At 31.8% G+C, this 21,733-nt stretch overlaps 1 protein-coding gene and 1 non-coding gene across 8 annotated transcripts in view; both read left to right on the forward strand.

Annotated features, from left to right (window-relative positions):
• Positions 1-21,733, forward strand: part of ZMYM4 (zinc finger MYM-type containing 4) — a 144,916-nt gene that overhangs the window by 87,907 nt on the left and 35,276 nt on the right. For all 7 annotated transcript variants that reach the window (XR_895767.2, XM_011357958.2, XM_023529353.1 and 4 more), the window contains 15 exons: positions 5,200-5,284; positions 5,523-5,778; positions 9,505-9,679; positions 9,788-10,000; positions 11,674-11,824; positions 12,313-12,428; positions 12,851-13,126; positions 13,295-13,445; positions 14,221-14,393; positions 14,870-15,020; positions 15,587-15,727; positions 16,047-16,084; positions 17,003-17,147; positions 19,352-19,470; positions 20,144-20,315. Coding sequence is in view for 6 of the 7 variants with exons in the window: in XM_011357958.2 (XP_011356260.1) it covers positions 5,200-5,284; positions 5,523-5,778; positions 9,505-9,679; positions 9,788-10,000; positions 11,674-11,824; positions 12,313-12,428; positions 12,851-13,126; positions 13,295-13,445; positions 14,221-14,393; positions 14,870-15,020; positions 15,587-15,727; positions 16,047-16,084; positions 17,003-17,147; positions 19,352-19,470; positions 20,144-20,315 (2,362 nt within the window). In the remaining variant the exon portion in view is untranslated. The remainder of the gene's footprint in view (positions 1-5,199; positions 5,285-5,522; positions 5,779-9,504; positions 9,680-9,787; positions 10,001-11,673; positions 11,825-12,312; positions 12,429-12,850; positions 13,127-13,294; positions 13,446-14,220; positions 14,394-14,869; positions 15,021-15,586; positions 15,728-16,046; positions 16,085-17,002; positions 17,148-19,351; positions 19,471-20,143; positions 20,316-21,733) is intronic.
• Positions 4,720-4,839, forward strand: LOC111738279. Its single transcript, XR_002779790.1, has one exon. It is a non-coding gene; the product is annotated as a 5S ribosomal RNA (ribosomal RNA).

Raw genomic sequence — 21,733 nt, forward strand, 5'->3', positions numbered from 1 at the left:
ACATTGGGGAAGAGGACATTAGGAAAGGTTATTTGTATTACTTTTCTGAAAACAATCAAAGGTTCTAGTGGCAGGAGAATACTAAGAGGATGGAACTATCAGGACAGAAAGATACCTATATTTTTATATACTGTTCAAAGCATAATAATGTGTTATAAAATGCTTAATATGAAGTTTCATCATAGTTATGGGAAAGAACTTCCCCAAATACTTTGAGAATCAAGCAGGAGTGTGTGTAGGTCCTGGGCTTGAGGTCCAGAAGCCTTCTTTACCCTGACCTGCCAGTAAGACAGTCCCTGCCTGTGAGTGGATAAAGCTGGTTTTCTCTGAGAAGTCCTCTCTGTTATCAGCTATTCCAATCCTGTAGGATCAGACCTTTGATAATTCTTCTAGAAATCCCTCAGGGACTTCATGTTAAACTAGAGATACCAAGTTCTTTATTTTCCTTTCCACCCCTTCGCTTTCCTCCTTTTCCCCCTCCTCGCCCTTCCTTTCTCCCCTCTTTTCCCCTTCTCCCTCTCCCTTTTTCATTGTCCTGTTTTTTAGGTATTTCTCCCCCATGACCGTTGGAAATCTGTATTCTTTGCTGTTCAATATTGCCTAATTCTTTATCACTCTTATTCATTTCCCATAGACTGAAAAAAGGGAGTTCCAGTGTATTATTATCTTAGTCTCTAAAACAGTACTATTAACCTAACTCTCATAAAATACTGATAGATTTAATAGGTGTGCCTTTACTTTTGACCATTATTTACTAGCAGTATCTAGTAATACTTTCTCATGGTTTAACAAGATCATAGCTTTAGCCCATGGCACCGTGTCATAACCTCCCTTGGCTCTTCTCTTTGTTTAACTTGTAGTTTTGCTTTCAGCTCACTGTCTAATTCTTACAAAATTCGTTTTGGTTTTAATTTCTTTACTTCTGCATGTAAATCACTAAGGTGCTGAAATGGGTGTATATGAATTTCACCTCTTTTGTTTATTTGCTCTTGATATTTCTTCTGGATTTCTCAGTTGTCATCCTGCTGTCTGTTACTGGCATAACATCATTTGGCCTCCTACTTTCATTTCTTCCTTCAAATCCCATTGCATGCCACAGTAATATTTTCTGTAGTATTTTTACAGTTACAGATGCTTTTACTTGTACAGTTTCATCTTCTTATTTCAGAATGCCAGAGTAGATTACTAACTCCATTTGTAGATGAGGAAACTAGTTTCATAGAATTACTCGAGACCATATGATCTACCAGTTTTTCTGTAAATAAACGTTCTTTAATTAAAAAAAAAAAAAAAGGCTTAGAGCAGGTTATAAAATAAAAACTTTAAGGAGTCAGAGTACTCATTTTTCTTTTTTCCCTTTTCTGTAGGATATAAAAGCTGGAAATTCAGTAAATATTACATTAAAATCCTGATTTTTTTTATCTTTTTGCTCAAAATAAAAGGAATACTAATCTGTAACCTTTCATTGAAATAAATGGATTAGAAAGTTAATTAATTGTTACTATAGTAAGTCATACAGTCTTGGATATCAGAATGCAGTAATTAAATGTTGGGGCCTCTTTTTTTTATATATTTTTAAAGCCACGTCAAGCTAACTTGGCTATAGGAACTGGGTTCTTCATTTCTAAAATACTGTCTTGGGATACCAATGTGGATTTTTTTTTATGATAAACAAAAAAGGTATTGGTAAAGAATTTTTTTGTTTTGTTTTGACACATTTCTGCTTCTGAAAGCTTTTGGGTCATCAGATTTTCACTTCTCAAGTTATTAGCCATTGCTGAAGTATTTATAAAATTAGTCATTGTTGGGGGATACTAATATATACACGATTCTGCCTTGACAGCTTTGTGGGGTTTATAAACAGAGTCCTTAAGATATGTACTTTACTATATACATAAGTAATATGTACTTGAAGCTTAAGGAATATATCAGAAGTTTGGAATAACTTGTCACAGACATTGAGAAAGAGAGCTGATGGAAGACCATTAAAGTGTGCCAATGAGTATTGATTTTTTTTCTCAAGTTTTTTGAGATTAAAACCTTTTTTTTACTTAAAAAATTTGCATTATGCTATATAATGTAGGAGTGTCAGAATGAATCAGTGGTAGAAAATCTTGTAATATATAACTTCACCACCAAGTCAGATAAGACTTAGATAGATAGATATGTAGATACCAAAAGACATTTCATGTAATTCACTATGCATTTCTTGTAATAGATACTCTCTTGATCATGGTAAGGAAATATCTACTTCAGATCAATAACAGTCATTGAATTTAAAAGTAAACTGATGGAAACCTACTGTTAATAATTACTAAAAGAACACAAATTACTGATGTCAGCATTATTATTTAACTCTTGTTGGATTTTCGACCCAATACATGTTAAAGAAATTAGAAGAAATAATGGAAAAGGTGAGACAAAATTATCATCGTTTGCTGGTAAGGATCTTTATTAGAGAATTAGTGGAATTCATGAAAGTTTAGTGGAATAGCTAGTTTAATTTTAGTTTATAAAGGATAGAAATATTCTATAAATCATTTCTTTCCCAGTTAGATAAAATGATGAGAAGACACACTGTTTTCCACAGCAAAGCGACTAAAAATACGGTAAAAGACTTGAGGTAAAAGACAACTGAATGGTGAGACCTTTTAAAAAATGTAAGATATCAGTTATTCTTGATTAAAGTATAGTTTTTATATAATTCTGATGAAAATATCAATAGGTTCAGATGTTTTGAAGAATAGGCATGCACACACATTACACATACGTTCTGAAAAAGGGAGATTGATAGTGGGAAACTCTATTAAGTGGTTAAATATCCCACAATTATTTTCATTAGGATAGTGTGATTTTGTAAGATTAATCAGGCTACTAATGATACAGAATAGATTACCACAAAGAAATGTTTAAAGGTATTTGATATGTTGGTTGTGAATGGATGGAATTCACCAGCTATTTGGAGAAAGAAAAAGAATGCCTATTACACATCAAAATAAATAAATCCTAGATGAATTTAAAACAGGAGTTGGCAAATTATCTATCAGTAGTGGGTCAAATCCAGTCTGCCCTCTGTGTTTCTGTTTTGTTTTTCTGTATACTGTTTTTGTAAATAAAGTTTTATTGTAGCATTACCACATTTATCCACTTACATAATATCTCTGGGTGCTTTTGCTTTACTGAAACAGAGTTGAGTAGTTCTGATAGTGTGGCCTGTAAAGTTGAAAATATTTAATATCTGGCCTTTTGCAGATAAAGTTTTTAACCTCTGAATTAAAGAACTGTATTATAAACAGTGAAACCACTTTTTTAGTATTTTATTGCTGAAATAGAACTTTGTAAGAATAGAAGGAATCATAAAGGTAAAAACTGTAAGCTTTTTGGCATAAAAACAGAAACTTGCAGTACATAAAATTTTAATTCAAAGTATGTGTTGAGAAAATGTTGATAACATACTGTGGAGGGTTAATGTTATACTTTTTTTGTAAATTGATATTTAAAAGAAAACTGCAAATTGAAACGCCAGTGAGAAAAGACTTTTAAATGGCTTTTTTCACAAATTACTAGAATAAACATAATTTTTTGAGAAAGTCTGTCATTGTGTACCAAGAACTTTTACTATGTACCTTTTTGCCTAATAATTGCACTGTAAGGATCCTTTTCGTAGGAGTTAATCTTAAAAATAAGAGTATGAGTGTTCACAAAGGTGTCCATCATGTCATTACTGATTATACCAAATGTGTGGAAACAAATGGACCAATACTAGGTTGGGGTTATATAATCTCAGTGCCACGCAGGGCCATCAAATTGAAGCCTGCATTCAAAGGAAAAATCAGTAGTACTGATCCTGTCCTTATTTAAAGTTTTGGTATTGTGTTCATCATGGAGTTTTGCATTTTTGATTTTCAAAAAATATTGCATTATAAAATATTATTTGTCTTGTTTACTGGATTTTAAGTTTATGTTTGAGGCAGATACCTCACTTACTTCACCCCAATCTGTTTTCTGTGTAATCTATTAAAATATATCAGTATTTCTCAAACTCAAGTAATATACAGACACCCCTCACAAAAAAAGGGAGTATGTCAGAATTACCTGAGAATTCCAAGAATAACAAGTCTTGTGGGGTTTTGCAAGTTTCAGTGTGATAAACAATGAATTAAAATAAAAGTTAAATCTACCACCTAAAGATTTCACAGTGCAATAATTGTAAAAGCAAAGTTGGCACCGAAAACTTATAGCATAACTCAGGTATATGTGGTTATTTATGACTTAAAATATGTTTACATTTACTAAAAGAGTCATTGAAATAAAGATATAGTTTTAAAAAATAATTCTTTTAGAACTCTCAGACCCCTTATAATATATCTGAATAGATCTCAAGGACTCATGGACTTCAACATTAAAAAACACATTTAGCCACTAGAAGTTATTTTTTAATAATATGTAATAATATGCAAATGCTCAGTTGATTCAAGTGATCCAAAAATCATTTCGTAAGAATGGTATATTTGGTATAATTACAACCATGTAAAGAAAAAACCTCAGTGCAGGAGGGGAAAAGACTGGAAAGAAATATACCAAAAAAATAATGGTTGTTTTGGGGTGATGGAAATATGATTAGAATGTTTTTCTTATTTCTACTTGTCTAAATTTTGTATAGGGTGTATTACTTTTATAACAGATAAACAGCAACTTAAAATATTGTAAAAATATTAAGTCTGTGGCCATGCTACCCTGAACAAGCCCGATCCCATCCTGATCTTGGAAGCTAAGCAGGGTTGGGCCTGGTTAGTACTTGGGTGGGAGACCACCTAGGAAGACCAGGTGCTGTAGGCGTAAAAAATAAAAAATTAAAAAATAAAAAAATCAGGGATTGTAAGCTGACAAGGTCCTTGCAATCTGTGAGGTCAACCAAAGATTGCCTTGCCTAAAAAAAATTTTTTTTAAATAAGAATTTTCAAAAATAATTTGTAAATATCTGGTAGTGCTACAAGCTAAATAGACTAGCTGCTTTTTACTCTCAGCATATACAAACTTATATTCTCATTATAGTTTGCTACTGTTATTTCTTATTAATGTTAATGCAGTTAATAAACATTTTCCACCTCTACATAGTAATAGTAAAAATGTCTTGAATGTCTGGATTTCTTTAGATACTTTATTACCTATTTATTTACTTATTTTCTTTTTTTAAAGGAGTATAATCATGGCCAACAGCAAAAAACTCAGGAGGGGGAACTGAAAATTAGTGCTGTGTTTTCAGTCAGTGGCAGTCCTCTTGGTAAGAAACAGAACTGAATAAATGAATCATGTTTGTTTATTCTGACCAATATGAGTGAGAAGAAGTATCTACTTGTATTAGTTAATGAGGCAGTTCTCTCTGCCCGTTTAGAATGGCTTTAATTGTATATTGCATAATTAGTGTTGGATTTCAAGACCAGTTCTAGAAGAGGAAGAAAGGATGCATACTTAAAATTCATGGTAAAAAGTAAAACATTTTTCTTTGAATTTTTTTTAAGCTCCACAGTTGACTACTGGCTTTCAACCTTCTCTGGCATCATCTGGCATGAATAAAATGCTTCCTTCAGTTCCTGCCACAGCTGTTCGAGTTTCCTGTTCTGGCTGTAAAAAAATCCTTCAGAAGGGGCAAACTGCATATCAGAGGAAAGGATCTACACAGCTTTTCTGCTCTACACTGTGCCTCACTGGATACACAGTTCCACCTGCCCGCCCACCACCTCCTCCCACCAAGAAAACTTGTTCAAGTTGCTCTAAGTATAGCAGAATTCTAAATTATCTTGTTTGTTTCCTTTCTTTTAAGATACTTTGTTCTTATCCATGTATTTGTTTAATTTTGTACATTTCTATGTGATTTTTTGAGAAATAATCACTTAATTTAGTACCAACAAATAAGTTGTCACTTTTCTTTCTGGATGCTACTTCTTTCAACTTTAAATAATGTACCCTTTATATATTAAGAGAGATTTTTGAAACCAAGCTTTTCAGCCTTGTTAGTTGAGATGCATTACTTAAAAAATTATATGTATTATATATACACACACCATTTTAAGGGTATTATATGACCATAATATTTTACCTTGTAACTGTAGGCAATAGATACTTAAATCCTAAATATTTAAAGTTATGTTTTCTATTATGTAATTGGAATTCATTTAATACTTGTTGACATTAAATGGATTCAAGTATATGTATTTTTATCTTTTCAATATCTCTAAACTACCTCAGAGATTTCATTTCACTGTTGAATAACAAAAAAAGTATGACCTTAGACCTTATAAAGCCATCCTAATATATTTGAATAATAGGAACTAATTTTGGCTAATATTGTAAGGTTATTGATAAAAACTTTAAATAAATTAGAAAAAGGTGAATAATTCTTTGGTTCTGAAGTACTTTGGCTTATATTATTAAGCTATTCAAACTATGATTTATTAGTTTAGAATTTGCGTCTATGGTTCCTCACATGGATGCTGTCCTTTCTTTGTCTAGAAAGGGAAAAAGGTGCTCCCTCTTCTGGTTCACTTGGAAAAAGGCTTATAGATAAGAGACTTAAAAGAAATTTAAATATGATTAGATATTTTTCTGGAAGTTAGTCATTTGCACATCCCTTTATATCTCAAGTTTAATTAGCAAAAATAGACTTTTTTTTTTATATTATTCGAATTATGGACCATGCTTTTAAAAATGAATACTTACTATACCACATGCCTAATTTCTATATTCTGACGTATTCATCAGATTCTAAGATAAAAAGCAGCTTGAAAATTATAATTTTGATAGACTTTTTTCCTGTTTTCTATTTTTCAGTGAAATAATTTTACATAATAACCTCCTTTTTTGTTTCTTTCTTTAATTCTTTAGGGATCAGCACTTTCTAAAATTTCAGTGGTATTTCTCCTTTCATAATAATAGTCATAGATAATTCTTTCAAAGATTAATGAGTAAATTTCAAAATGACCATAGAATACTCAGAGAAGTTTTAAAATGTGTACTCTCTTTCTGTTTTGTTATTCTTGTCCCGTATGTTATTCTTTAAATCTAAATTATATCCCTTTGGTCTCTGGTATTTGCCTAGTATTATCTGAAAACACGTCATTTTTATGTACATGTTATAGCTTATCTCTGTGTTTATCTTACATAATTCAATTATTCTTTAAAATTACATTTTTCTTTGCTACTCATAAATTTTCCATTTTTTCAGCCTGTCATTCTGTGACTTGTAACTGTACCGCTTCATTCATTTACTGTTACCTTTTTTTTCTTATCCCTTGTTCTTTTTCATTTGCCCTTTTCTATTTTTACTTCATATTCTTCTTACTTACCTATCACTTTAACCTTTTTTTCTTCAACTTCTGTCTTTCTCTGCTTCTCATTTTATAGAATACCTTTTCCTCTTGTTGTTCATTCCTCAACCACTGATCAGTCTTATTTTTACTTGTATTCCGTTTCACTTCCTAAACTACTCTTTCATCTCCTTTTCACCACTTTGCCTTTCCTTCCCTTTTCTTTCCTCTTATTTTACACAGTCATTGCAACAGTTTGGAATAATCCGGTTATCTGATTATAAAATTGTTGAATTGGGTTGTATGTTAAATATAAGGAAATTAGAGTCAGAGAAGTTAAAAGAATTGCTCAGTGTCACATAGCTGGTTAATTTTGGTACTTGCACCCCTCCCCCCATAATTCATATAGTTAATTTGTAAGTCAGTCTTTATAAGAAGGATTTCAGTTTAATTTGAATAGGTGGAGATAGAAAAAATTTCTTAACTGATAACTACTGCTGCTGTTATAGATCAGTAGAAATAAAGCAGCAACACTTAGGTAATAGAAACTCACTAGCCATTTGGAATAGCAGTTTTGCTTTTCTTAATCTTTTATTAACCATATCTCTTAGCATCTTGAACTTAAACTGAATATGTTTTGGCTAATCATTATTTAATTTTTAGGTTTCCTTAGTAATAGGGATCTGATGAAAAAAAATATTTTAAATCCTACATAAAGAGAGGTAATTTGGAGGGTAATTTTGTTAGTCCTGTTAGAAAGATCAGATTTCTTGCTGTAATGGCACTCAAAGAAATAACTGTTTCAGGATTGTCTGTACCATTTCTGAATTTTCACTATCTAGGATGAGATTGTATCTTCTCATTCTGGCATAAGATGTAATCTACTACAATAAGATCTAATTGGACACTAAGCACACTGAGAGCAGTGAGAAATACCTACTTTTATACTTCCATTGACTTGATTTATGCTGCCCTCAACCCTTATCTCCTTAATTTTTTAGAAAACTATTTAAGGTCCAGCTCAGATGGCACCTTTTTTTGGATGATAGCATTTCATGTCACATATTATCTGAAATAATTTTTTTCATTTCTGTTTCTATAGTACATTATACATACCTTTTTCAAATTTATTATACTGCTTATTCATATTTTAAGAATCCTTCTGTTATAATATTTTATGTCATTTATCTAGTTGTTCCAGTAGACAGTGAGCTCCTTGAATGCATATTTGTACCATATCTTGATAGGGTTTAGTTAGTGCTTGGTTCAATACAACTGTTCAATAAATTCTATAAATGAAATACAATAAAACTTAATAAAAAAACTGCAAAGGCAAAAAATGCAGAAAGTAGAATAGTCTGGAGTAGAGTAGTAGATGAGGTATGTATTGCAACATAGTGCAATATCAGCTTTTCCTTTGTGATGATTCCCGTGATGTTTACTGTTATCTTTTATTGAAGTAGCTTTGTGATCTTTTGTAAAAAGTAGTTTGTATAATCTGTTTAAGATGCAGGAATGAAAATAGTTTATTTATTTACTTTTTGAGTGTGTACTCATGGGACTAGAGACACCATTTAGAAAATTTCATCAAAATGTTCTTAAAAAATTGATTTTTAAAATGGTTTATACTTAAACTGTTTGATAAACTGCTATGTAGGATGATACCTGGTTTGCAGGTGGGATAATGTGTGGAGTGGTAGGGAGCCTTTAATCTTCATTGCTTTTGCTACTAATGCCTACAAATTAAATTATTTAGATACAGAAATGTTCAGTTTTATATAATCATGCTAGAATGTTCACTGTAATTTGAAATGTATTTTTACTTTTAAAAGGTAGTGGTTTTCAAAAATTTTAAGTACAATATTTTTAAAGAATATTTTGAAAATATGGATGAGCCTGAAGAAAAAAAATTAAAATATATAATTTCACCTACTAGAGAATAATGAGTGATAACTGAGGTATATCCTTTTAATCTCTTAACAGTTCCATGAAGTAAGTCTGTATTAGGTCAGTTTCATAGAACAGAACTTAAGGACCAAAGCCAATTAATCAGCTTATCCAAGAAAACCGAGATTTTCTGATTTAAATAACAGTGTCCTTTCCCTATACTATAATTGCTTGTGTATTTTATTTAGCTCACAAAAAGGAAAAAAATGAATTATGCTGTGGCTTATTTTATCTTTGTTATCATTTTCAGAGACATTTTAAATCCAAAGGATGTGATTAGTGCCCAGTTTGAAAATACCACCATTAGTAAAGATTTTTGCAGTCAGTCATGTTTGTCAACGTATGAACTGAAAAGAAAACCTGTTGTTACCATAAATACGAATAGTATTTCAACCAAATGCAGCATGTGTCAGAAGAATGCTGTTGTAAGTTACCTTTTTACTTTTTTGTGGGGAGGAGCCTAATATTTGTGTTTAAAGAACAGCTTTTAATAGTCTCTGTTTGTTGTTTGTATGTTATTTTTTAATTTCTAGATTCGACATGAAGTTAATTACCAAAACGTGGTACATAAACTTTGCAGTGATGCCTGCTTCTCTAAGTTTCGCTCTGCTAACAACCTCACTATGAACTGTTGTGAGAACTGTGGGGGTTATTGTTACAGTGGCTCTGGACAATGCCACATGCTTCAGATAGAGGGACAGTCTAAGAAGTTTTGTAGTTCAACATGTGTTACAGCATATAAGCAGGTACATGAACATATTTAATCCCAATGTCTTTGTTCATTTCAAGGGTATCTAAATTTTTTGGTGAAAATTATGAAAATGCTGTCACAAAAATAATAAGATCTTATTAGCTTAATTAATATTTTCACATATAAATAGTAATGAATGCCTGTTAAACTTTATAACAGTTTTATAAGTAGCATTTGTTTCTATTCATGCATTTGAAATACATGTTTTTAGGATATGGCTTTTTTATTTCATATGTGATTTGTGTTTTTGAACATATTTTGAAAATGCACAAAAGCACAAAGAAGAAAAATAATGCATCTCCTAGAGATAACCATCCCCATCCTTTTGGTGTGTTGCCTTGACTAATCTTTGAAATATATTTTGGGATGTGTATATATATATCTATATATATATATATATCCCCCCCACACACATAACGTTTTTTAATTTGACAGGATAAGGTCCAAGTTGCGTACGTATTCTTCAAATCAGATCCATATGGTTGAAATTGCCATTCAGAAAATAAAAATCATACCATTAATTGTTTAAAAGATTTTTCCTTCTCTTCATGAAATAGGAAAAATAATTGTGGGTTATATATTATTTTGTGAATTGAGGTTTGTAGAGGATGAATCAGATGAATTCCTGTATGACAATTGTCTTATGCAGTTTCGTTTGTACTAGATTTATATTTTATTAGTAAATTTTGATCAAAAATTCGGTTTTCAAATTGATAAAGCCAAAAGAATAGTAAGAACTTTTTACATTTTAAATTTTATAATTCTTTCCTGTTTTACTACATTTGCTGGTCAATGGTCAATTTTTTTTTTGTCTCAGACTAGTGAATTTTTATACAATCTACCAAAATTTGTGAATTTAATAATGTTGATTGGGAAATTTATTTAAATTGTTCTTAAAACTTTGCAATGATTTTGTAATTGTTAAACATTATACAGTGTTTCCATTTATTTCTGTGTACTATTGCAAACACATTAAAAGGGCGTAGCTTCACTATTTATTCCTTCTTTTAGAAACACATTGTTTTTGCTTTCACAAGGGAGGAAACCCAATAGTATCTTCATGTGCTTTATCATTGTCCAAAACACTGTTTTCCTGATGTTCTGTCAAGTGCTAAGAGTCACTTGGAGTCAATCAAGTAAAAATACTGTTCATATTCCACAAGAGAAGAAATAGGTTGAAACATCACAATTTTAAATTTGTTTATTACTTATAATTTAGCCAATACTTGTTAAATTTCTCACATAATAGTATGTACTGTAGTGTAGAGAAAGAACTTGGATTTAGAAGTAAAGCAGGTCTCTGTTCGATTCCTAGACTTTCTAATCAAATAGAATTTTACCTTGGGGATAAAGGTTAAACTCTCCGAGTCCATTTCTTATCTGCAGATAGGTATGTCACTGGAATGTTTTTAGAATTATATGAAGTAAGAATGAGAAAGTACCTAGTATAGAACCTGGCACATTGTATAATACACAAACACAGAACCTCAGAAATATGTGTATACTGGGTCTCTTTGTAAAATGTATTTCTTACTGAGGATTGTAATCATAAAAGTTTGAAAGCCACTAATTTAAAATATTTCAACATTGTTAAGTATAAACATTTCAAACAATTATGTTTTTACTTTTAATTTGGTAAAAATGAATGTTATTTTATTCTCTTAATAGAAATCAGCCAAAATTACACCATGTGCGCTTTGCAAATCATTGAGATCCTCAGCAGAAATGATTGAAAATACCAATAGCTTGGGAAAGACAGAGCTTTTCTGTTCTGTTAATTGCTTATCTGCTTACAGAGTTAAAATGGTTACTTCTGCAGGTAATATTGGTTTTGTAAACTATATAAATATAATTGAAACAATATGATTATTGCTTTGTTTTTACTACACTGATTTTTGTCCAAATTTAGTTGATTTTTAAGACAAATGTAAAATATTTCAGATCTATGTTATAAAATATCACCTATTACCTTTATTGCTTATTTTATGTTTATTTACTTGCCTATTTGTGCATTCCTCCTTGCCAGAAGAATTTCATTTGGCTTCTTGAATATATTTTCTTTATCCTCACTTGATATATTTAAGATTCATTTATTTTAGAGTTTCAGGATAAACTGTGACAACTTTTAAAAAAATATTTTTAATGTTAGGTTAATTTTTGTCTATATATGACACGATTAAGTTTAGTTTTGGTTCCTGCAACTTGAACCGGCCCTTGAATTTTCTTATATTACATAATATTTATCTTCTCATACATTTGTGCACATTTGTATATATTACTCATTAGTTTTTATTTTGATTTGCTAAGGTGTCCAAGTTCAGTGTAACAGTTGTAAAACCTCAGCAATCCCTCAGTATCACCTAGCCATGTCAGATGGAAGCATACGCAACTTCTGCAGCTACAGTTGTGTGGTAGCTTTCCAGGTATGGCTTCACGAATCTTCCTCTTCTCCAGTCAGTGAGTCGCCTCCTATAGTAATGGAAACTTATTAGGTCTTCGCTAGTGCCTAGATTGCCTAAATTTCTATCTCAGTTCTATTAAATTTAGATATTTTGATTCATCCTGTATTTGGAAGTATGTCATTTAAATGCCTTCTATAAAATTAAATGGTTATGTTATCACCTATATTATCTATCAGAAGGATATTATTTTTGAAGATCATTAGTTAAATAATTTTATTTTTTGAATATAAATGACACTGCCCCCAGTCAATGATAAGCTGCTCCAAGGCAGAGAGGTTCCCCTGTTCACAATTGTATCATTAATTGCCTAGAACTGTGCTTGGCATACTTAGTACTTTCTTGTTTGAACAAATGATGCGATTGATCTTTTTTGCTTTTTTCAGAATTTGTTTAACAAACCAACAGGAATGAATTCTTCAGTAGTGCCCTTATCTCAGGGCCAAGTAATTGTAAGCATCCCCAGAGGTTCAACAGTGTCAGCAGGAGGAGGTAACACCTCTGCTGTGTCTCCCACCTCCATTAATAGCTCTGCTGCAGCTGGTCTCCAGCGTCTTGCTGCCCAGTCTCAACATGTTGGGTTTGCACGAAGTGTTGTAAAACTTAAGTGTCAGCACTGTAACCGTCTCTTTGGCACAAAACCAGAACTTCTTGACTATAAGGTAAAGTACAGGGTCATAGTAAAGGATTTGAGTATAAACTAGCTTATCTGTAAAATTGTTTCTGTCTTTTCATCTCTCAAAGTTACACTATTTGTTTTGAAAGTAAGAGGGATAGGATTTTCGTAAGATAAACCAAATGTTTAGTACTTAATGATTATTTCTTTGCAGGGTAAAATGTTTCAGTTCTGTGGCAAGAATTGTTCTGATGAATATAAGAAAATAAATAATGTAATGGCAATGTGTGAATACTGTAAAATTGAGAAAATTGTAAAGGAGACTGTGCGATTCTCAGGTGCTGACAAGTCATTCTGTAGTGAAGGTAAAGAAAGAAGATTATCTTACCTACTAAGCATGTTTGTTGTTTAAAAGCATGTTTAAAAGCAGTTAATGAATTAGGCTGTTACTATGTAAGTTTATCTTTTTTATACACAAACACCAAAGTCTTTTTGTTTTGTTGACACTTGGTTCACTATTTTCTGATCTAATTCTTCGTGTCATAGAAATCTTAAAATGAAGGAAAAGATCCTCAGAGTATTATAGAAGATGATGGTAAAGTGAAAAACATTAATGTTATTTAATAACTTTTAATTTTATTAGGTTGATAGGCATTTTTTAGGTCTACACTTCTTAAGGCAATTCCTTAAATTTTGGTAGCATCCCAAGATTATACTGTTACTGTTTTAAACAGCCATTATGTTTCTGAATATAAATGACCTGCACTTGCAAATCAATATGAGGTAGATAATTGATTTAAATGACTATCTTACATGTTTAGAATGTTTTGTTTTATTCTAAGACTGTACAAGTTTAGCCTACTGGACTAGTGGCTTTCAAACCTTTTGACCACAACACAAAAGAAGAAATACATTTTACATTGTGACCCAGGATGTTATCACATACCCAAATGAAACAGAAGTTTCATTAACCAAATTAACTTTGTGACTATAATATTTTCTAAATAATAGTATTGATCCTGTGTATTGATCTCGGTGAAGACTCAAGTGTGGAAACTTTGTTATAGGGCATTTAAATTAAAGATGGAGATACTTAATATTTCTCCCTAATGTTAATTTTATCTTTCCTGAATCTTTTAGGTTGCAAATTGCTTTATAAACATGACTTGGCAAAACTCTGGGGAAATCACTGTAAAATGTGCAGTTATTGTTTACAGACTTCTCCCAAACTGGTACAGAATAATTTGGGGGGGAAAGTAGAAGAATTCTGTTGTGAAGAATGCATGTCCAAATACACAGTTCTGTTCTATCAGGTAAATGTAATTCACATTCCTAGGTTTTTCAAGTTACAGCATACATTATTCCCTTCTTTTATTTGATGAAGTATGAAAGACAGTTTAATCATTTAAACTTTCAAATATTAAGTGTATAATGTTCTTCAGGATTAAAATAAGATTTTGGAAGATTCTGATGTCGCTCAAGTTAGATTCCTTTTGTTTTTAATTTCCTTGTAGAAGACACAACAGTTTTATTCAAGACATTAAAATATTGAAAATTATAATTTTATTCATTTATTAGTTAAGTAAAGTGAATTTATCTTCTGAAATCATTGAGGAAGATAGGTCTTATTTCGTTTTTTAATTACTATTTATTGGCACTGTATCTCTGTAGTGTGACTTTTTTTAATATTTGAAATTAAGTTAATTTCATGACTTGTTATGTATATTCCACTTTTTCTGCCAGACCTGTCTGTTTCTTACTTCGTTACTATCTTCTGTTTCTTTTTCAGATGGCCAAATGTGACGGTTGTAAGCGACAGGGTAAACTCAGTGAATCTTTGAAATGGCGAGGAGAAATGAAACATTTCTGTAACCTGCTTTGTATCTTGATGTTCTGTAATCAGCAAAGTATGTGTGACCCGCCTTCACAAAACAGTTCAGGTAAAATTAAACTTTAGTCATTGATCAGTGCTGGGGACTAACCACTGTTCTACAGATTGGGAACATTAAACAATTGTCAGTACTGTCATGGAATACAAATTTCATTCTATTTAAATGACATTAACATTTAGATTACTTTTTGCTTAACTCCTTAGATTAAAACCAAGTAAAAAACGAGTCCTTTTACTTTTCCCTGAGCATATTGAATCAAATAAACTCTTTAAGAACTCTATGGGAAAGAATGGCAGTTAATGTTTTGTAATTGGATATATATACCTTGAATTCTTTAAAAAAGGATTTGAGAGTGTGGCAAAGGACAGACTCTAAATCACATAGCCTCTTAAATATAAATATACCATCTGTATAGTAATGCAAGATATAAAGTATGTGAGATGCTTTTAAGTTCCACTAATTTAGATAAAATAAAACCAGTTAATCCTGGAGTGACTCTGCTCCAACAGAATTTACTCTAACTTAAAAGCGTTGTCTATGTCCTTAGATGTTGGTTTCTATGTATATGCATATAAATTACATGAGGTTTTCAATTTTTTGTTTATTTTAATCAGCAAGTATTTCCATGGTGTCAGCTGCTTCAGCAGGGCCCCCATCGCTAAGAAAAGATTCAACTCCAGTTATAGCTAATGTAGTCTCATTAGCAAGTACTCCTGCTGCTCAGCCCACAGTGAATTCTAACAGCGTTTTACAAGGTATGACTTGACTTGAAAGCATTTATCTAGCCATTTCGAGGTGAATAGAGTGATTCTCTATCTTTCTTCCATCAGTAATCATTTGACACATTCATATTAGAAATGGCGGCTCACAGTAGTCTGTTAGGGTATTAGTGTTTTCATAATTTCCAGGTCTCTTTTTCCCATACTTCAGATGATAGTCTTTCCCTATCAATTATGGATTAAATTAATACATGTTTTTATTGTGAGAGTCTTTGTGTTTATTGTCCAGTAAACAGCTTTTAATGATAATGGTTAAATGTATAAGATCCTAAATATATGTTTTAATTTATGTCAGGTGCAGTTCCAACAGTAACAGCGAAAATCATTGGGGATGTAAGTTTAATTTTTATTGGTATTGCTACTGTATTTTCTATTTTTATGCAGTATGACTATGTCTAAGCTAATTTGCCCTTTATTCTTATATAAAATAAATTTCATGAGCTCATTTTATCTTCATTCAGGAACAGGATTTTCTGGTTATTTAATTAGGACTTTTATATATTTTAATTTCTTTGAATGCTTGCTATCTATGTACTTACTGAAGGTTTGTTTGATAGTTTGGTTTTTTCCAACTGTACAGATTTAAAGTGAATTGTACAGAATTCAAGCATAAAAGATTTTGGGGGCATTTGTAATGTAGTCAGATTATAAATAAACTATTTTTAAAATGTAGTTTGTTTTCTACCCAGTGCAGGTTATGCTGTAAATAACCATTCGTTTTTTTTCTCAGTATTTTTTGCTTTGTCTCTTAAAAAGAAAATAAATAATGAGAGAAACTTATAACTAAAACAATGACATTTCTGAAGTGTTTCCTTGTCTCTGCGATAAAATTCGTATCATCTTTTTTTAAGTCAGTCAGATGATTATAAGTGATTCTTCTTATTTCTCATCTTGAAGCAAAGGCTTCTAAGATTAACTCAATCAAGAAGAAAACATTTCTCATTTTTAAATCCAGCTAGCTTTGCAGTTGAACAACAATGGCTTACAATAGAAGTAGCATTTTCTTGGTAAACAGAACTAGTATTTAGGTGTATTTAGAATCAATATATACTGTCAAAATATTCTGTCATTGCTATTTCAGGAATATTACATTCCTTACATATTTAATTGAATATATTCTGTGTTTTCCATGTGATACCAATATAGTATTTCTTTAGAAATTATAATATTTTCTGTAATTCATGATAAGCTTTTGAAAACCTCTTTGCTTTCTTTGATTTATTTTTTCTTTTGATTTTTGTTTTTAACTAGGCAAGTACACAAACAGATGCCCTGAAACTGCCACCTTCCCAGCCTCCAAGACTTTTGAAAAATAAAGCTTTATTGTGCAAACCTATCACACAGACTAAAGCCACCTCATGCAAACCACATACCCAAAACAAAGAATGCCAGACAGGTATATTTCTTGCACTTTCTTAATTTTTTTTTAGGGGAAAGGAATGTGGGATCGGCCTTTATTAATTGAATGCCTACTGTTAACTAGGTAATGTACTTGATTGCTTGTATACATTTTTCAGTTTGGTTCTCACACCCATGAGTTAGGTATTTTCACCATTTGAGACTTAACAAGTTACAGCAGAGAAGGTAGTTAATTGATAATACCATACTGTGAACACTTCATTTAATTTCCTTCTTAATGGCAGTGTCATATTATGGAATTAAGTATAGACTTTGAAATTATAGACACAGGGTCTTAATTAAGAGAGCCTGTTGTTTTCATTTTAGGTTTCAAATTTTCTATACTCTGTTTCAGATAAAGTCAGTTCCTTTGAGGAGGGCTTCACGGTTTCTTTTCTTAAGAAACTACCTCTCCCCCAGGCATAATCTCTGAGCCACTTCTCTGAATGCTGGGCAGGATGCCTGCATCTGTTCTTCTCAGCTTACCTCTCCTCACACAGAATCTCTGCCCTACAAGTGATCTGGGGTGAGGGTGATTTGGACCCCACTGTTCTTGACCTGCCGTAGGACCTCTATCCTGTGGGTGGAAAGTGGGTGGAGGAAGGGAGTCCCCAGTCTGTCAGCTGCAATCACCAGGAAATTAACCTCCTAAAGTTGAAGTTGGAGAGAATGAGAAATGGTGGTGGCATTTCCTGGTGAGATCTGTAACCCATGATTGGGAGCTCACTGAGAAGAAGCCCATTCTCTTTTTGACTATGCCCACCCAGAGTACAGCTTCTGTGAACTGAACTGTCTAAGCTGGGGATGTGGAGCAAGTGGTGGGTTAGCTGTCATAGACTTCCACTGTTCTTACTGTATTTTAGTAGATTTTCTTTAATAAATGTTTCTCCATTTGCTGTATACCCTAAGAACAATTTCTAAATAATTCAAATGGTTGTTTTAAACAGTTTTCACCATCTTTGCTTATTTAACTAGGGAATGGAGCTGTGGAGCTCCTTATGCAGCCAAAAGAAAGATTCAGAATTTTTAAACCAGAGAAGAATCCTAGATCTGGAAGGTTGTCCTATAGGCCATTGCTTCTCAAACATTAATATGCATATGAATTACTTGAAGATTTTATTAAGTAGATTCTAATTCAATAGGGCCTGAGGCTTTATATTTCCTACATGCTCCCCAGTGATGTCAATGTTCCCCAGTAATGGACCACATTGGATTGCAAGGCTGTAGATGACTTAGTTCTGTTTTATTGTATCAGTAGTGACTTTAATTTAGTATTCTGTAGCTTGGTTATCAGACATCTCTATTCAGTTAACTTTTTTTTTTTTATTTTAACATCTCCTTCACCATGATAAAATTGATCCTGTATTATTTCCTGCTTTTAACCCTAGACAAATTGTCAGCTTTTCACTTCTTGTAACTAGCAGTACCTTTCTCCTACATTAATGATTTTATAGTTATCTAGCGTATTTTTCTGATATATAAAAAAAACTCTGTAGATGCTTGTTAAATAATTGAATGAATCCTCCATCCTTCCCACTTTTTCCCGATTCATATTTAAGTTAGTTTCCAAGTTCTGTTTCATTTTTATACATTAGAACATCAGCTATATATATGTTTGTGCTTTTTCCTAGGTATCATAACCACCCTAGTTCAGGCCTTCATCATGTTAGCTCTACATCTTGTAATTACTTCCTGCTTTTACACTTTATATACTTTTTATTCTGTGCTAAGATGGCAGCCAAATTAATCTTTTTTAATGCGATTTTTGTCACATAACTCTGAGCTAACATCTAGATAGCTCCCTATAATATACTAGAAATGATTTAATGTACATTATAACCTCACAAAAAGGTCCCTGCTATCTATTCAAACTCTTTAACCTACCCTACTTATTCATTTAATAGCTTTCCATACCCCTTACCTAAGATCACTGTTTGAATTCTCCTAGTCATTCATTCATTCATCCAAATTATCTTTTATTAATTTTATCTTCATGTCATTGATAAACATTGTATTGTCCACTTTTTGTTAGTGCTATACTCAAACCTTTCTTTGCTACTTCAGTTATTTCTTCTTTCTATGAACTCTTAATATCATAGATTATACTTCTTTTGAACTATAAATTTCTGTATGCTTAAAATTTTTTTTAATTAAAATCTTGTTTCTAACCCTCTTTGTTTTTGTTATTTTCATTTTCATTAGAAGATATTCCAAGCCCTCCTCAGATCCTCGTGGTGCCAGTTCCTGTACCAGTGTTTGTGCCCATACCTCTTCATCTTTATACTCAGTATGCTCCAGTCCCGTTTGGAATTCCAGTTCCAGTGAGTAATCATTGAGAGACTAAGATTAATTTAGTATACATTTTTTTTATTATTATTTTACAGCTTCATTAAAAAGTTCACTTGTTGGTAAAATACACCAGACTCTGGTTGACTGTTATCATACAATATTACTTAATATGGAGTATATAAAGGAGTGCTTGTGTTTATACCCTGCCTTCTGAGAGAAGACTGCCATGTAGCTTTTCTATAAGGTTTCTTAGAATAATAAGACCAGTCAATAGAAAAAGGTTAGAAACTGTGTATGTGTGTGTTAGAACACCACATTCTAGCAACAGTGAAAAGACCAATACTTTTTATTAAAGAAAAAATATTTTCTTTTGGAAATATATTTTTCCTCAGTACTGAACTCTTAAGGGAAACAGGTGTATGAAAATGTTAAGCAAGAAATAGAATTAAAAACAAAACAAAAGTGTGTTAGCTAATTATTCTTTTGGAGGATTCAGAGACATATTTTGTTGAGTTTCCAGAAAAGCTCTTACTGATTTTTATTTAAATGGCTGTAGTCTCGTAAAAACAAACTAACAAGACCATTTTAATTATCAGCAATAGTAGTATCTTGAATTTGTTTAGTATTTTAGTCATGTCACAAATAATATTTTTGATGATGAATCTGTTGCCCAAGGAGCTCTTCAGTCTGTCGTTGGTGTTTCAGATGCCTGTCCCTATGTTTATTCCATCGTCCCTGGATAACGAAGATAAAGTCACCGAGAGTATTGAAGACATTAAGGAAAAGCTTCCCTCACATCCATTTGAAGCTGATCTCCTTGAGATGGCAGAAATGATTGCAGAAGATGAAGAGAAGGAGAAGACACTATCCCAGGGAGGTTGGTATAATTTTAAAGTAAAGAAAGAAAAAACACAACTACAGATTTTCAGGTAACTCAAGTAATTTTAAGTATCTGGGCAGTCAAGGTGTTTCTAAAAGCTTTATTATGTTTAAATACCAAGTCTATGAGTTTGCTAAACTTGTTGATAAATCCCAAAGCTATATCTTTTTTATAAGGAAATTAAGTACCAGTATTCAGTACAACTTTTAGTTGTTAATGATTCCAGAAAAACCTATAAATCCACATTTCATGATTATTCTTTAGTTTTATCCTTGTACTCAAAGCCATGGTCCCCAAATAAGAATTCCTCTTGCATAATAACCAGCATGTTGGTAGAAGATAAATAGAACCTTAGGGTGGAAAACAATTTGAGTATAGAATAGTGGTAACAACAATAGTTAACAGTTATATGCTTACCATATCTAGGCATTGATCTAAGTGCATTATGTGCATTGCCTTCTTTAATCATCACGACAGTTCTATTAAGGAGTACTATTACTTCAGATTCCTGATTTGTAAAATAGGATATTATACTTGTCCACATTATGCAATCAGGAAATGATGGAACCAGAAGTTGAACCTAGGTTTGTCTGACTCCAGAGCAAATGATGTATGATATTAAGCAGAACTCAGTGATATATATTTCAGAAAAGTTTCTAGCCTTAATTAGCAGCTCCTTGACTTTTGGATATAAGAAGAGATATAATAAAAGAGAGAGAGAGAAAAATGGTGTTTAAGATAGTTGAAATACATCGGTGAATTTTCACAAAGACCTTTCCATGCATCACTGATAAGTCAAGAAATTATTCTTTCTTGACAACTTTTTCTTTTATTCAGTGATAGTTTTTACAAAACTAACCACGGGGTTTTGATTTTGCATAATAAATGCCTTTGGAACACTATAGTATTAGAAAAAAGCACTGTCAACTTTTCTATTGCGTTGCCAGTAAGTTTTTAAATTGTACATATTCTGAGTGATGGGTGAAAAGCTTACTTGTTATTATCTCAGTGTTTCTGCTCTCATTTTCTCTTTAGTACATAATCTACTAATTCTGACCCATTTATATGTGGATTTTAATATCTTAGAACATTGTCCCTATGTTTGATCTTCTAATTTTCTGATATTATATTTAGTTTGGAAGTTCAATTCCTGATGACAAGCCTTATTTTACCTTGGCTTCTCCATGTAACTTATATTCTAAGCCTTGGCTTTCTAAAGCAGTTCTAAAGTATGTTATATTTTACGGGGTAGAAAGCAATTTATATCAGATTTGTCAGTCTGTGGATAAATTATGTGTGTGTTTTTGTATTATGGGAAAAAAAATTTGAGATAGCACATGCATTTGTATTATGGGAAAAAAAATTTGAGATAGCACATGAGTTCAGAATCCAAAACACAGGTCCCTCTTGCCATG

This window comes from Pteropus vampyrus, unplaced genomic scaffold, assembly GCF_000151845.1.
Source record: "Pteropus vampyrus isolate Shadow unplaced genomic scaffold, Pvam_2.0 Scaffold36, whole genome shotgun sequence".
In the NCBI taxonomy this organism is placed as follows: domain Eukaryota; kingdom Metazoa; phylum Chordata; class Mammalia; order Chiroptera; family Pteropodidae; genus Pteropus; species Pteropus vampyrus.